Source organism: Cucumis melo, chromosome 8, assembly GCF_025177605.1.
Source record: "Cucumis melo cultivar AY chromosome 8, USDA_Cmelo_AY_1.0, whole genome shotgun sequence".
Taxonomy (NCBI): Eukaryota; Viridiplantae; Streptophyta; class Magnoliopsida; order Cucurbitales; family Cucurbitaceae; genus Cucumis; species Cucumis melo.
The window spans coordinates 3,199,489-3,215,468 of record NC_066864.1 but is presented as its reverse complement, the minus strand read 5'-3'; the positions used below and the strand labels follow the sequence as shown (position 1 = coordinate 3,215,468).

The 15,980-nt window shown below is 33.6% G+C and overlaps 2 protein-coding genes across 4 annotated transcripts; one reads left to right on the top strand and one right to left on the bottom strand.

Moving 5' to 3' along the window:
• Positions 1–1,426: 1,426 nt before the first annotated feature.
• On the top strand, positions 1,427–11,138 carry LOC103484717 (histone-lysine N-methyltransferase SUVR5). 3 transcript variants are annotated; one of them, XM_008441951.3, is made up of 11 exons: positions 1,427–2,086; positions 3,240–3,542; positions 3,663–3,773; positions 5,078–5,188; positions 5,515–8,214; positions 8,636–8,797; positions 9,426–9,542; positions 9,659–9,762; positions 9,850–10,038; positions 10,426–10,513; positions 10,692–11,138. In XM_008441951.3, exons 1-11 carry the CDS (start codon positions 1,574–1,576, stop codon positions 10,773–10,775), a joined length of 4,482 nt encoding a protein of 1,493 aa, XP_008440173.1. In that variant the 5' UTR covers positions 1,427–1,573; the 3' UTR covers positions 10,776–11,138. The 3 variants fall into 3 exon arrangements, with proteins under 3 accessions (XP_008440173.1, XP_008440174.1, XP_050944648.1); XM_008441952.3 differs by having other exon boundaries at positions 1,429–2,086; positions 9,850–9,987; XM_051088691.1 differs by having other exon boundaries at positions 1,941–2,086; positions 3,235–3,542.
• An 85-nt stretch (positions 11,139–11,223) lies between these two features.
• Positions 11,224–12,961, bottom strand: LOC103484718 (uncharacterized). Its single transcript, XM_008441953.3, has 3 exons — positions 12,668–12,961; positions 11,674–12,003; positions 11,224–11,438 (listed from the first exon to the last, which is right to left on the bottom strand). Exons 1-3 carry the CDS (start codon positions 12,756–12,758, stop codon positions 11,359–11,361), a joined length of 501 nt encoding a protein of 166 aa, XP_008440175.1. The 5' UTR covers positions 12,759–12,961; the 3' UTR covers positions 11,224–11,358.
• Positions 12,962–15,980: the final 3,019 nt, after the last annotated feature.

Genomic DNA, 15,980 nt, shown 5'->3' with positions numbered 1-15,980 from the left:
CATATTCTCGTGCACCTTTTCGATTGTTTAATTTTAACGTAGGTCAAAACGAGTTTAGTTTATCGATAATTGACATGACTTTTTATTCAAGAATCGAAAGACTTGATCCTCTTTTCCACAATATTGTACTAAAAAAGAAAATTTTACGATAAGATTGTCATCTCCAATAATATATGATTGAGAGGTTTACTGAATATGAGAGATAACAGATTCCTACCTTTTCTCTCTAACTTCTTTCAAATTGGCTGACCTAACCCATACTTTTTCATTAGATTGAGAACCTTATTAAGACATGATTTCATTAAAATTATATACCATGCATGCATATAACATTGAGTTATTTGGTTTTATTCAAATCATTGACTTTTAACCAATTTGCACCACTCTTCCATTGCCTATGAAATAAAGCATATGATTACAAGTATAGTCTAATTTTCTTTAGTTGGGAGATTTTTTATGATTAATAATGAACTTTCTCTTTCAATCAAGGACTAAATCCATATCATATTGTTCTTTTATTTTATCTTTGACAAGTTTTAAATAGTAAAATTAAAATTTTAATCTAAATAGTATATATTTGATATTAATTAAGATATGTTAATTCGAAATTACTTTTCCAAATCTTTCCTTCTATAACATTATTCTAACATTAGAATTAGAAAAATGGGTAAGAAAAATGAAATAGTAATTTTTTTTTTTTATAAAAAAACTGGAGTAGTTAGATATGGATGGCTAAAATCTCAGCCCCTTAATTTAAAATCCAATATGCTAGAAAGACTCAAAACAAAAACCCTAAAACAAAATTCATTGGAAATAGAGTTCATTTACTTGAAAAAGTCATCATTAATATTTGAGTTGGCTTTCACTTAGTTCCTTAAATTTCACACCTCTTTTTTTCCTTTTTTAAATGTATATTTTTTTAAGAAAAGAGAAGTATTAAATTGCTCTGTAATAATTCATATACAAGTTAAAAAATAGTATTTCATCTCTTAATCTCTCTAATTCACTTTGATATAATGTTTCAGTTTCTTTTATCAATTTAATTTATCTTTTAAATATGTAGAAAATAATTTTTTATCATTCATAATGTAATTGATGAACCACTCTCAAATATAATAAAATAAACTAATAATTTTATAAAATAATAGCAACATTTTAGCGTAATATAATACTTTATAGATTTTTATCTATTTTTAATAGTTTTCATTATAATGTAGAAGTAAATTTTGACATTGAAATTTTATAAAAATATAGTTTAGGATAGAAATTAAATCATTTTAGATTGTAAAGTAAATTATTACAGAATTAAAACTTATAACCCAAAAGAAAATGAGGGGATAAATACAAATGGTTAGAGATAGGTAAAATTAGAAAAGAAAATAGAAAAAAAGAGAAAAGAGAAAGAAAGGGTAAGAGTGGAAATAAGAGATTAGAGACATAATCGTGGTGAGACTGTTGAGGGAAATTGGGTTATGGAAATTGAGTTTTTTTTTTGTATTTTGGGAAGAAGAATGAAGAAAAAGGAGTAAAGTAAAGATAAATGTTAATTAAATTAGGAGCTTAAGTTACGATTATGGAAGTGGTTCCTTTGTCTGATGTTCAACATGTTGATGAAGAACAACAGCAACAACAACACCACTTTGATTCTGCAACAAAAATTTCTGCAACTTCTTTGTTCTATGATGGCCAATCTTCTAACAACTGCATCGATCTTCAACCGCCGATGCCAAATGTTGAACTCAATCACTTACCGCTGAATCTTGGGGACCCTCAAATTAACACCCAATGTGATTTTCAAGCCCCTCCTCAATTTTTGCCTGCTTCCACCCACTGTAGTTCGGATTCATATTCTAACTATCTCATGGATGCCCAAAAACCATCTTGTGCTTCTCCTGACTCTGAATTTGATGATGCTAACACCGATAATTACTCTACTGAATCTTGTTTAGCATCTGAAAACTCTCGTATAGTTGTGGACACTATTGAGGATGATTTGCCTACCAATAGTAAGCCGGAGGAGTTGTCTGTTTCGGGGCCACAGCCAATGTGGTTGGAAGGGGATGAATCTGTGGCGCTTTGGGTGAAGGTATCTCCCTACCCTAATCTCAAAGTTCATAATTTGTTCCTTCATTAATACTTTTTTTTTTTTAAAAAAAAACTCTTGGGGGAGTTTAGGGGTTTATCCAGTATGCATGTATGTTTAATCCCTTTTTTTATTCTTCTTGTTGGGATGCTGCCAATTCAACAAACTCATAGTGTTACTGTGCGATGCTAATCCAAATTGTAAAGTTACTATAATGCTGTCAAATCAAATCAAATGTACTCTAATTATTCAGTTCTTGTTTGAGTCTTACTCTTGACATCCAACATAAATATAATTAACATTACATGCTAACAGATGATGGTTGTTAGACAATGGGCATATGCTTCTTTTGAAGTTTAAGTGAACTTGGTATAAGACGGGCCACCTTCCTGTTTGTGGTTTATATGTTCAGTTGTCCTCCTAGACTTCCAGCCATTTTAGCAGCCCCCAATTTTCAAGTCATCCTGTCCTGCTTGGAATCTGTGTTTTGATGCATGAATGCACACTCTTGATCAGTCATCTTATTGGATTTATTTTTGGATGTTCCTTCATACATAAAATTTCTAGGAGGGCTCCTATATTATTTTTTAGAAAATAATTCATGGAAACAAGTACCCCATAATTGGTCATGATTTAAGAAACTAGAGATGCATAACTCCTTTTTAGGAGCTGATGGAATTCCTGAATGAGTTAGGTTGTCCTGCTGTCGTTGGATGTAGAAGCAGAAATCCATCTTTGATTTAACTATACTGATGGTCGTCATGTTTTTTATCAATGAAAAGAACATAGCACTGAAGTAGAGAGGTGAGGGAAACAGTCAATAAGCGCACATGTTACAACCATGATTTTGGGAGGAAGGGAAACTTCAATCGGTTAACAACGTCATTAGATGTTACAAACTAAACTGAAACCAGAAATCAATTTTTAAAGGATGGTTACTCAAACATGAACACTAATATTTAGCTTGAAAAAAATGTTTTTCAAGATATTTCCCAACAGCCTATTTTTGTTCCGAACAAGACCACATTCCAGATAATTTTCACTTCAGAGATTTCTCAGTGGTTTTGATTTCTAAAAGTGTCTTCTGTTGTATTGTAGCAACTAATGGATTATAATTTGATTTTATTTTCATTTTGAAAATTCTCTCCAAGTATAGTGGAGAGGAAAGTGGCAGGCAGGAATTAGATGTGCAAGGGCTGACTGGCCGTTATCTACTTTAAAAGCCAAACCAACACATGACAGGAAGAAGTATTTCGTGGTCTTTTTTCCGCACACAAGGAACTATTCCTGGGCAGATGCGTTTCTTGTTCGTTCTATTGAGGAATTTCCTCAGCCTATTGCTTACAAGAGCCACAAAGCTGGTCTAAAATTGGTCGAAGATGTAAAAGTTGCAAGGAGATTTATAATGAAAAAACTTTCTGTTGGCATGCTGAATATCATAGACCAATTTCACCTTGAGGTTTGTATGCAGTCCACACTTCTGTATTTTGTTTATCATTGCAATGAGTTATGAAGTTACTTGAGTTCTTATTTTCTTGCTTGTTCATTTTTGAGCTGTGTTCAATTTTGATTGATGTAGGCTCTAATAGAGAGTGCACGTGATGTAGTGACTTGGAAGGAGTTTGCCATGGAAGCTTCACGCTGTAATGGTTATTCTGATCTTGGTAGAATGCTCATAAAGCTGCAGAATGTAAACTTCTATTCTTCTTGATGGTATATGAGATGGAAATAACAAGCAGTTCATTTTGATTTCATGAATTGTTATTTCCCATTTTTGGTGATTGGGAGTTTTTGCTTCCGAGTGTCTTTTAAACTGAAACTGATTCAGATGCACCTGTATATTTCTGGCCCTTAAATACCTCTTGTTGTGGCATCCATTTGTCATGAATAAATAAAAAGGGTTAGCATAGATTATTCTCAGGAAAGGTAAAGGAGAGGCATGCATTTCCATCTAATAACTTGAGTGCAAATATGATGTGACTGACAAGTTTCAGCAATTACATGACAAAATAGTTAGTGTATGCAATTCACTCCAACTTGGTTTTCTTCAGAAGGAAAACAAAACCGTGTTATTCAGTTAGTCTCCCGACTAATTATCTTCTTTTTGTTCAAACTGGCTATAACTGAATTGATTTTGATTTTCGGTTTTGGGCCTCATTCTAATATTTAGTTTGTATCTGAAAACGATTGTTTCTAGCTTTGGACAGCATATATGACTTGGGAATATCACATAGGTGACTTGTGCAACGCATGACGGACATTTTAGGTTCTATTTAGTTCATGATTTGTAACAAATTTATTTTGGTATGTGTATATATGCAACAGGAAAAAGACTTGTATTTTTTGTATTTCTTAAATTTGAAAATGCACATAACAGCTTAAATTGAAAACTGATTTTTGAATTTGAACTTTGAATAGTGTTGAACTCTGAAAACATAAAAAATAGTTTTGTTTAGCATAATCCAGTATTCTAAAGTTATAAAATTGATTCAAGGTCTATGTCTATCTGTTCTAGGGTTTGCGGATGTTCTATGTATGAAGTTCCATTTTTCAGAAAACTCATTATGTGTTTTCATAATTTTGGAATCTTGAACCTGAAAACAGTAGAAGAATATTACCATTTGTGAAATAATACTCAAATGTGAACTCAATAAATGTGTATCATGGGTTCTAAGTATTTAAAACATCCCTTGTTTCCAAAATCATGGAAATGAAAATGAACCAAACCCCGCCAAGCCTCATTATATTTCAAAAATCTGATTCTAGGCTTTTTGTTTGGCTCAATTGCACATTTTTCTCTTTGTCACCCATAGTTGGTTGTTCAGGTTTATTCTAGGGTTTGTCCCAACTATGCTCAGGGAGTTGGGAAAGTTTTTCTTTTTAAGATCTTTGTACAGTGTTTAAACCCTATGGTTCACCTTCTCGCAAGCTCCTGTATTCCTGTGAATGATTTTTCTTTCGGATAGTGATAAACTAATGTTCTTTCCTTCGCAGATGATAGTGCAGTGCTTCATAAATTCAGATTGGCTTCAAAATTCTTTGCATTCTTGGGTACAAGGATGCCAAAATGCTCAAACTGCAGAAATTATTGAAATGCTTAAGGAGGTAATACTTACGCACTGATTATTTTTATTCCATCGTGTTATTGATGAAGCAGCTCAAATAGCTTGATGGACCCCTTCTTCTTCTTTTAATTCTATTTGATAATTTATTTTGTGGTAACTTTCTGGTAACTTCTCTACAAATGCATGTAATTTAATAGAGACGGCATGAACTGCCTAACTTTTTTCTTAATTAGGAAATAGAGAAATGTTGTATTGATAAAGAAGCTTAAATTATCCAATTTTGATGACCAAAAGCTATTGCCATATCAAACATTTCAATGATCTAGCTCTCTCTCTCTCTCTCTCTCTCTCCTTATATTTTTTTAGGAATTGGCTGATGCTATTTTGTGGGACAAAGTGAAGTCTCACGGTGATGCACCAGTGCAGCCTACTTTTAGTTCTGTGTGGAAAACCTGGAAGCATGAAGTTACAAAATGGTTTTCAATATCTCCCACCCTTCCCATTACGAAAGACAAAGAGCAGCAGACTGTTGAAGCTTTCTTAGCTACAGCTCTCCAAGTTAGCAGAAAGCGACCCAAGCTTGAAGTTCGTCGGGCAGAGGCACATGCTTCACTGGTGGAATCAAAGTGCTCAGATCAAGCTATGGCCCTTGATATTGATTCTGGTTTTTTCAATAACCAAAACAGTTTAAATGCTAAATTAGCATCTGAATCTCACAAAGGAGAGGCAAGAGAGATTGCTACATCAGCCGGTTCACTCAATACTATACCTGGCCGATTGACTGGGATTATAGCTCAAACTGGAAATTTGGATCTAGCCTCTTGCAAGGATGTGGAACTGATGCCTCGAGCTGAAGTTGCTGCAGAAAAATCCCTAACTTATGGTAATAAGAACAGACAATGCATAGCTTTTATTGAATCCAAGGGACGGCAGTGTGTTAGGTGGGCTAATGAGGGTGATGTTTACTGTTGTGTGCATTTGTCCTCTCGTTTTACTGGCAACTCCGATAAGAAAGAACAGACTCGTTCTGTCGAATCGCCAATGTGCCAAGGCACTACTGTTCTTGGAAGCAGGTGCAAGCATCGATCCTTGTTTGGCTCCTCATTCTGTAAGAAGCACAGACCGAGGGGGGAAACAAAAACAGAGTCCACTTCCGTTGGAAATAAGCTTATTGAGAAGCAACATGACATTTATAGTGTAGAAGATGCCAGTAATAAAGAAAATCCCCTTGGGTTGGACGAGGGTGATGTGACCAATAATGGAAACAGCTCGTCTGACAAGCTTGAACATCATGGAAAAGATTCCATCGCCTCAGAGCTTCGACATTGTATTGGGTCTTGCGAACATATTGACAGTAATCCATGTCTAGAAAGCCCAAAACGTCATTCCCTTTATTGCGAAAAACACCTACCTAGCTGGCTTAAACGGGCAAGAAATGGTAAAAGTAGAGTAATATCGAAGGAAGTATTCATGGATCTTTTAAGAGACTGTAACTCACAAGAGCCAAAAATACATTTGCATCAAGCCTGCGAGCTATTTTACAGGCTTTTTAAAAGTATTTTATCACTGAGGAATCCAGTTCCTATGGAGGTTCAATTTCAGTGGGCACTTTCTGAAGCTTCTAAAAATTTGGGAGTTGGAGAACAATTTTTGAAATTGGTTTGTCGTGAAAAGGAAAGATTAAAAAGGATATGGGGATTTGATGCTGAAGATGCACAACTTTCCTCACCTTCAATGGGAGCAGCAACTTCAGGGGCATTATTAACTTCAGGTAATTGCGGCGATGATATGAGTATCAGATGCAAAATTTGCTCAGAAGAATTTCTTGATGATCAAGCACTCAGTGCTCACTTCATGGATGGTCATAAAAAGGAAGCACAGTGGTTGTTCAGAGGTTATGCTTGTGCCATCTGCCTAGATTCGTTCACCAATAAGAAAGTTTTAGAAACTCATGTGCAGGAGAGACACCATGCACCATTTGTTGAGCAATGCATGCTTCTGCAGTGTATTCCTTGTGGCAGCCATTTTGGGAATTCTGAACAATTATGGTTACATGTAGTTGCTGTTCATCCAGTTGATTTTAGATTGTCAAATTCTAGTAGGCGGCAGAATTCTTCTTCTGGTGAGGATTCCCCGGTCAAACCCAAGCAGTGTAAAATAGTTTCTAAGGAAAATGACAACAAGAATGTAGGAGGTTTACGAAAGTTTAACTGTAGGTTCTGTGGTTTGAAGTTTGATTTACTTCCTGATCTCGGTCGTCACCATCAAGCTGCGCATATGGGGCCAGGTTTAGTTAACTCTCGACCTGCAAAGAGGGGATTTCATTATTATTCTTATAAATCAAAGTCTGGGAAACTTGGTCATCCTAGATTTAAGAAGACTAAGGCAGGTGTGTCAAATAGGATCAGAAACAGAACAAAAGCTAGCATGAAAAAACATATTCAAGCTTCAAAGTTACTAAGCACAGGAAGTGTAGATCTTCAACCTCATGTGTCCCAGTTAGCAAGTTCTCGTAAATTAACCCAAGGTTCAATTGTTGCCAAGGCATTTGTTTCTGAGATTCAGAAAAGAAAACTATCTCCTACCAATATTGACATTTTGTCTATTGCTAGCTCTGCCTGTTGTAAGGTCAATTTTAAAGTCCTTCTGGAACAGAAGTTTGGAGTATTACCTGAGTATTTTTATCTTAAGGCAGCTGAATTATGCAGGGAAAAAGGCGAAGTTAACTGGTATATGAAGGGATTTGTTTGTCCCAAAGGATGTGAGACATATCCTCTTTTGATGCCTCATCGAAATGGTTTTGGAGACAACAAGAATGCATGCACTCCTGATCCTAGCAAATGGAAAGATCATGGTTGCAGCTATGTCAGTGGTTCTCACCTTTCAAGCCAGCAGTCTAGGGAAAAGACTGTTGTTTTGTGTGAAGATATAAGCTTTGGCCAGGAATTAGTTCCTGTGGTCTGTGTAGCTGATGATAGTCAAAATGTTGGAGACTCGGTGCCTTGGGAGAATTTTATCTACATTAAGAAACCATTGCTTGATAAATCCCTTGCCATTGACACAGAGGTACTTATCTATGAATTACTTTTTGTCTCAAGGCTAACGCTAAACTGATATAAATTCTTGATTTCAAAGAACTTTTTTTCTTTCTTCAACATGAAGATTGTGTTGAATATATGCGAGTTCTCCCTATTGTGTTTCTGTTCATGACACGTTTCTATACCTTTTCTAATGTTTATCACATTATGATTTAACTACCAAATGGGCTCATTTAAATTTCCTTGCACAATCTGCATATGCATCCTTAGTCAAGAGGCCAACATTATCCATTCATACCATCTAGGATGATCTGTATTGTTCTTACTTTGGCAGGGTTTTAAATGCCTTTATATTACTTCCCAGAATTGTTTTTGACTAAACCTAACTGTGATTATAAATTTTCAACGTACACAATGTAAAGTTACTTTTATGTTGACATCATGTCCAGAGTCTGCAGTTCGGATGTGCCTGCTCTCATTTACTCTGTTCTTCCGAAACATGTGATCATGTATACCTCTTTAATAGTGATTACGAAGACCCAAAGGACATTTATGGGAATCCCATGCGTCGCAGGTTCCCATATGATGAGAATGGTCAAATTATTCTGGAGGTATGTTTTACATTAGTTTCCAGCCAACACAGTCACGCTTCTTGATGCAACAATGTTTTTTGATCTACTGCCAACACTCTTTATATTGTTTATTCTTACCTCCTTTTTCTTACTTTATTTTTATTTAATTTCTAGTTTGTTAAGTTTAATTTTTTAAGGTACATGGACACATTAATATTTCATTTGAAATTTAACTTAATTCAATTAAGGGCTGCTTTTTAGTATAGCAAAATGAACCAAAATATTTATAAATATAACAGAATTTCAGAATCTATCAATGGTAGAATCCTATCATTGATAGATTATGAAATTTTGCCATATTTCTAAATATTTTCAACAGTTTTGCCATTTGAAATAATTTTCCTTCAATTTATTCATTTGTTACTTTGAAGATTACAGATTTGTTTTTTTCGTCCTTATATGGAATATGAATGTGTCCAAGTACATCAAATAAACTTGCAGTCTGTTTTGATTTTGTTCATTCATCTGCTGTTGAATCGTCTTCTCTGGACCATTGCAAAAATGTTGCCCTTGGTTCTTAAAATCTTTAAATTTTATAACCACGTTTCGTCTTGTTCCTACCGTTTAATGTATCGTTTGTCTCAGATTGGGTTTTTTGTTTCTGCAGGAAGGTTACCTTGTCTATGAGTGTAATGAAAGGTGCAGCTGTAGTAGGACCTGTCCAAATAGAGTGTTGCAAAATGGAGTTCAAGTGAAACTTGAAGTCTTCATGACAGAGACAAAGGCAATTCTTTCCTTTTATCTTAATGATATTTCTTTCCTGCTAACTTGTATATTGCCTCTAGTTTCCTAGCTGCTGTTTTCAGTAGTTTCTTATATGAAGTTGTAAAAACAACACAGGGATGGGCGGTGAGGGCTGGTGAAGCAATCATGCGTGGTACATTTGTTTGCGAGTATATTGGGGAGGTGTTGGATGAGCAGGAAGCAAACAGGAGACGTGACAAGTTTGTATCATTTTTTTGAAGTTCTTTTTAAAATCAGTTTCTTATACCTTTTTTTTTGTATATATGATCCAATTTATCTTTTATTAGGTATAACAGCGAAGGCAACTGCTATTTCTTGGATGTGGATGCTCATATTAATGACATTAGCAGATTAGTTGACGGATCAGCCAGATATATTATTGATGCCACAAATTATGGAAATGTTTCGAGATTCATAAATCACAGGTGGGCAGAGATTTGTGTTCCTCATATTCTTTCCACTCGTTCAGACATTTGGTAATTTTACTGTGTATTTCTGAAACTTTTATGACCATTTTAAGACCAATCAACTTGCTGGCGTATTTATTCTCTGCTCGGGGATAGTTTCTTTTGAATTTCCATAAAGCTGCTAATCAGTTCCGTTAGAACCACTTTTACCACATATTATATGCAAGCTACATTATATATGGAATAGGCGTGTGGTGTTCTTTACCTCTTAACTTTTTGATAATAAGATTCTTGATTTATCTAAATTGCATTTAACTGATTGTATTGGTAACAATAATACTACTTAATCATACATCTTGTTACTTTTCAATGTGAAATTTCGAGGGAGTTAATATCATGTATTTTTCAAGAGATCTACTGGTCTACTTTATTACAACTGAATTTCCTCGTTTGCAGTTGCTCACCAAATCTTGTAACTTACCAAGTTCTTGTCGAAAGCATGGAATATCAACGCTCACACATTGGATTGTATGCAAACCGGGATGTAAGTGCTTGGTTTTTGTATGATGGATTTCAGAACATATTGTTAACTTTTGGGATACGTATTCCAACCAAGTTTAGGACCTTCGTTTGATTTTTGACTTCCTTTTATATAACCTAGAAACATTTTGTACAAGCAATGACAATCTCATATTAAGACTCCTGTACATGTATTCCTGCAGATAGCTACAGGCGAAGAGCTGACATTCAATTACCGGCGTGAGCTACTGCCCGTAGGAAGTGGTTGTGAATCTTCAAGTTGCTGAAATCGTATTTGATGAACATGTACAACCTATCATTCGAGGGAAAAAAGACCTGGAGCCTTAAATTTTGGAACAAAGAGCAAGAGAAGTTCCGAGAGCACACATCCTGCACTGTTTTAAGGTTCATTCCCTCGTCTAGCCAAACAACTCCCTCACCCTGGAAATCGGAAAATGGCAAAACAAATTTTCTGTACGTAGGAACTTGTTTCCGGTTGAAAAGATGTCAATGCCCTCTAACCTTCTCTAGTTTGTAGCTATGGATTTATCTTACTTTCACTACTGGACCGTAGTTTAGCAAATTGTAAATGCTTTTTTCCAAAGTTTCAAGGAAGTTTTAGGAATAAATATGTTCCCTTTTTCTTTTTCTTTTCGTTTTTCATTTTGGTTGTTGTGATGGGTGGTTTTGAAAATGTATCATAATTTACAATTGTGGCAGATCATTCAATTGTTATATCAGAACAGATAAATTTTATGGAGATTTTGCATTATAAATTGGAAAAATACATCAACTAAATCGGCCAATGTTGAACTGAAAAACTCTTTCCATTTTTTTGAAGTTTGTACAGTAAGATTTGTTTGACATGTTTCAGAATTTCATTTTGCCCTTTTTCACCAAGAAGAAGAAAATGGGAAGTCCATAACTAAATGCCACCAAACATGCTATTCCTGCAATCAATTGAAAACGTTCTTTAGGCTTAAAAAACAGCATACAGATACCTAAATTTATCATAACTTACACCAAAGATTAAAATAGTTTTTTCAAATACGATTTTTGTTTCCTATACCTTGTTGTTCGTTTAATTTTAGTCTCTCTAATTTCCATTTTTAACCAAAGAGAGAAGAATGAGCTTATATAGCCTTATTTTTAACCAAAGAAAGAAGAATGAGCTTATAGCCTTACCATATGTGAGATGTCTCGGAAACACCCTTTTACTTTTACTTGTTATACGAAGTTTTGGGGATGATGAAGATGCAGCTATCAGATGTAAAATCATGGAGCACACAACCAATCCACTTCCTGTTTTCTCCCTCACCACTCTCTCACTTAAATCTAAAGAGAGAAAACCTGCAATTCCATTCATATAATCCTCTGCTACAACCTTCACCCACAAACATATTCCAACTCCCATTGCTGCCTTAGCAACATTATTCATGGCTTCTAAAGAGACATTCCATTTGAGAAGATTCACAGCACAAGCACAGCCATAAAGTGGAACCCATAAATACCAATCTGCTCAAGGCGATATCAGAATTAGGAAAAGTTATTGAATGGCTTTTACAAGATTTACACTTCTTAGTAATTTAGAATAACGGTCCAAACACACGTTTGAAATATACGTATTCCTAAAGCATTGGTGTTTCATATCCATTAAATAAAAGAGAGGTTGTAATTATATAGCGGTATCTGGAAACATGTCTTGGAAATGCCTTAACAATTATAGTATTATCATAAATATACTAACATAAACGGTAGAAGTCTAAAAATATACACTCCTCTGATACACTTAGTTAATCTGTGATATGATTGTATCATGATGCCTAAATACATACTCTAATTGAAAGTTGTAGCGAGTAGTTGGATCATAGTCTCTTGCTGTAAAAACGGTTGCACATGTTATAGGAGAAATCCACTAATCTACATGTGATGTTTTGAGTTCGAAATACATTTCCTGAATTCTTATATTAAACAGTACAAAACTAGCTGCTGCTTTGTTCAACCCCTCCAATAAGCTTTTGTTTTCTAAATTACATTACTCAAAACACAATTTCAACTTCATAAAATTTTCTGTTGTCAGATCATCATCAACGGAAAGCAGCCTGAGATTTTGAAAAGTTTGGATCTTCGATTCACAAGTTTGTTAATTGAAGGAAAATAAGAGAAGGGTTTGCAATACCAGGATCGTTAAACTGAACAGCTGTGGAATAAGCAAACAAAAACCCCATTAACACAGAGCAGCTGCTGTATAATTTGGAGGGTATTGCCATTTTCTCTTCTTTTTCCCAAGCTTATACGATCGAACAGCAAAAACCCTTTTTGGTCAACGCCTTACCCTTTTGAAATTGGTTTAAATATGGTTGAGTAAACCATAAGTTTTAGTTGTATCAGGCATGGCTTAAAGTTTCTTTTGTCAGTTGAAAATTAATATTGCTCACATGGGTTTGGTGGAAAGTTGATAACTAATCATCTCTAAGGTTTTGTTAATCAAAGTTTAATGGAAATTTGATGCAGATCTTAAAAACTTGAAAAGGGCTTCAGTTAATCAGTGTGTATGACACTTAAAACAAGTTTGTAATGAGGTAGTCCAATTGAATTAAGATTGATTAGATTTCACAAAATCGTTCAATTTCTTGAGTAGTCAAATAATGATGAGTTTTCACTAAATTGAGGAGTGAGAATATAATAAAAAATGATGAAGATGAGTGAGAAAGGAATATATATGGAAATAGAAGGGTACAGGAATGGGCATGCAATGCCTTATGATTTGGAAACAAAAGCATCATTATTCTTTTTGCATGGTCCTTGCTCTGTTTTTGTTTGAGGGTAAAGATTCTTTTATCAAATGGTTTGTGACATTTGCTTATAAATGGCAGGTGAATCAAACAATAGAAAAGTTAAAAACTTGTATCAATTGGGAGTAGGAAAGAAAGCAGTTGAAAATTGCAGTAATTGTAGTAGTTTTACCAAACCAAAAGCTTTCTATGGGATGCTGTAATATGTAACAAAAAGCTACATTAAAATTGGAAGTAATGGAGTGCTTTTCACTCATTTATATTGTGTTGTCTATGTTAGTTCTTTAGCAAAAAGTGAATGTTGTTTAGGAAAATTAGAAATAAGAAATTTTTAATAATTGATTAACATGTAGATAGTGATAGAATCAACCGTAAAGAATTAACACTTATATAGTTTCGATTTGAGGTTTATGGTTGTGATTATACGTATATCTACATGTTATAATCATGTTTTTAGTTAGTAAATGGAGATTATATTATCTTAACTGATAAGATATTCGAAAATAATTGAATGGTCCTAGGAGTACAATAATACAAATATACACTATGCAACCATCCTAACAAAGTAGTTATTAATACCATCAAATGGGTTTTGAGGGAAAGACATTATTTTTGGAGTAAGGCAACTTTCACAACCTTTCTTTCCTCCATAATGTGGCCCCTTCTAGTCATGTAGTCTTTCATAATATGAGGAGAATTGAGTGGAGAGACACAATATACCAATGTTATTGAAGGAGACACCACTTTTCAAGTAAAGACCCACCCTAATGAACACACTTAGTAGGTCTCCAAAATTGGATGGCTATAGATGATGTTGGAATGGTTTGACATTTATGAGCCGACCTAGATAGAAGACTCTAGAAATTGACAATTAACGTTGTTAGAGATGTGTTCTAATTAATGAAATTTGTATACTTCGACAAAATATAAATAATAATTTAATCAAGAGACAACTTAAACATAACTCAACTAGTTAAAACATATATCAAAACATCGAAAAATTAGAGGCTTAAGTCTTACATTTACATTTGCATGTCTCGTTAATGTTAATATACTACAGGGTAGAAAAGGTGTGTTTGTAATTATGTTGAAAGGTAATTAAAAATTAAATAAGAGTATGTTGAAAGGAAACGTTTGCCAACGAGGCCACGACCTATGTAACATTTGGAGTAGTCACCGTTGGCCCATTTTTACACCAAATCACTACTCAATTATTTCCCTCTCCTACCCCATTTATTAATCACAATACCCTCTTTTTCTATTTCCATTCTTTATAAACACATTAAATGAACTGCCTTCATAATTAAATTATGACAGAAGTTGCTTCAATTTTGTATTCTTTTTTATCAGTACTACTCCAACCATTTTGAATGAACAAATATATGTTCTTTTCCCTGCTACATAATCTTTTTCTAGTCTATGTTTGTTGACGATAACGACATTTCGAAACATCACTACAAAAAATATGATATTATCTAATTTAAACTTGAACTATCTTAACTTTGTTTTTTTTTCTTTTGTTTTACCTAAAATATGTCATATATTGCGATATTGGGAATTTGTTGTATGATCTTTTCCTTATCTATTTATTAATCAAAATATTTTATTTGTTTTCTATTTCTATCTTAATTTTTTGTGGTTTTATTTATTTTAATTTTGTATTTGTTTTCTTTCTTTGTAAATATATTGCTTTAGTAGATAAGCTTACTAAATTAAATAGTCACTTAAAATGTTTTATGTTAAAAAAGATCACATCTTACCTTTACTCTTTTGACCTTCGATTAAAATAAGTTCGTGAAATTAGTGTATTTCAATGAATTAAGTTTAACGATAAATGCATTAATTATCATTTAAAGGTTTGATAGTTTGATTTTTACTTATATAATCAGTTTTTTTAGGGCTCATTAGTGGGTTTATGGATAACTTTTTTTTTTTTTTTAACTTAGTATATAAATGTATTTATAGAATAATTTATTGAAAATAAAGATTCGTTTTCATGAAAATGAAAGTTGAAGATGAGAGTGTGGGTTGAAAATGGGCATCAAAATGATAGAGGATGTGATGATTATATTAATTATTTCTTACTTCCATGAAAAACAGAAATAATACCACTCTCAATAATTGCACTCAAAGTCCCATTATAATTCATCAACCACAAAACCTAGAAATTAAAAGGAGAAAAAAAATTAAAAGAAAAGAAAAAAAAAATTAAAAGAAAAAACAAGTCAAAAAGCTTTGCTAAGACGATGTTTCATATTTTGTCATCTGATCTGTTTGCATGATGGTGATGTTGTCTACTCTGTTTTTCCTCTTTATCTCTATTTGCCAAAACTATATTAAAAAGAAAGGAAAAGGAACAAAAGAAGATAGCAAATATCTTCAAGAAGCTTTGAATTTTAATTATAACTTAGAAATATGGGCCCCAAAATGGAATTTTGATTTGGAATTAGAGAAAGAAAAGCAAGTTTTGATTGGAGGAAAGCATTATGAAATTTGAGCTTTGACAAATCAGCTTGCTTTGGGGGAGATGAGGTTGTTTCTTCCCCAATTATTTTAAATCCAACCTACAATTTTCTTTCACAAGATTTTCCCCTAAAGTTTGAATTTCATATTTATTTTATTGGATAAAGTATGCTTTTAATCCTTTGAAGATGATGTTAGTAACTTATTTGATTCTCTATGTTTTAAAAAAAGAAA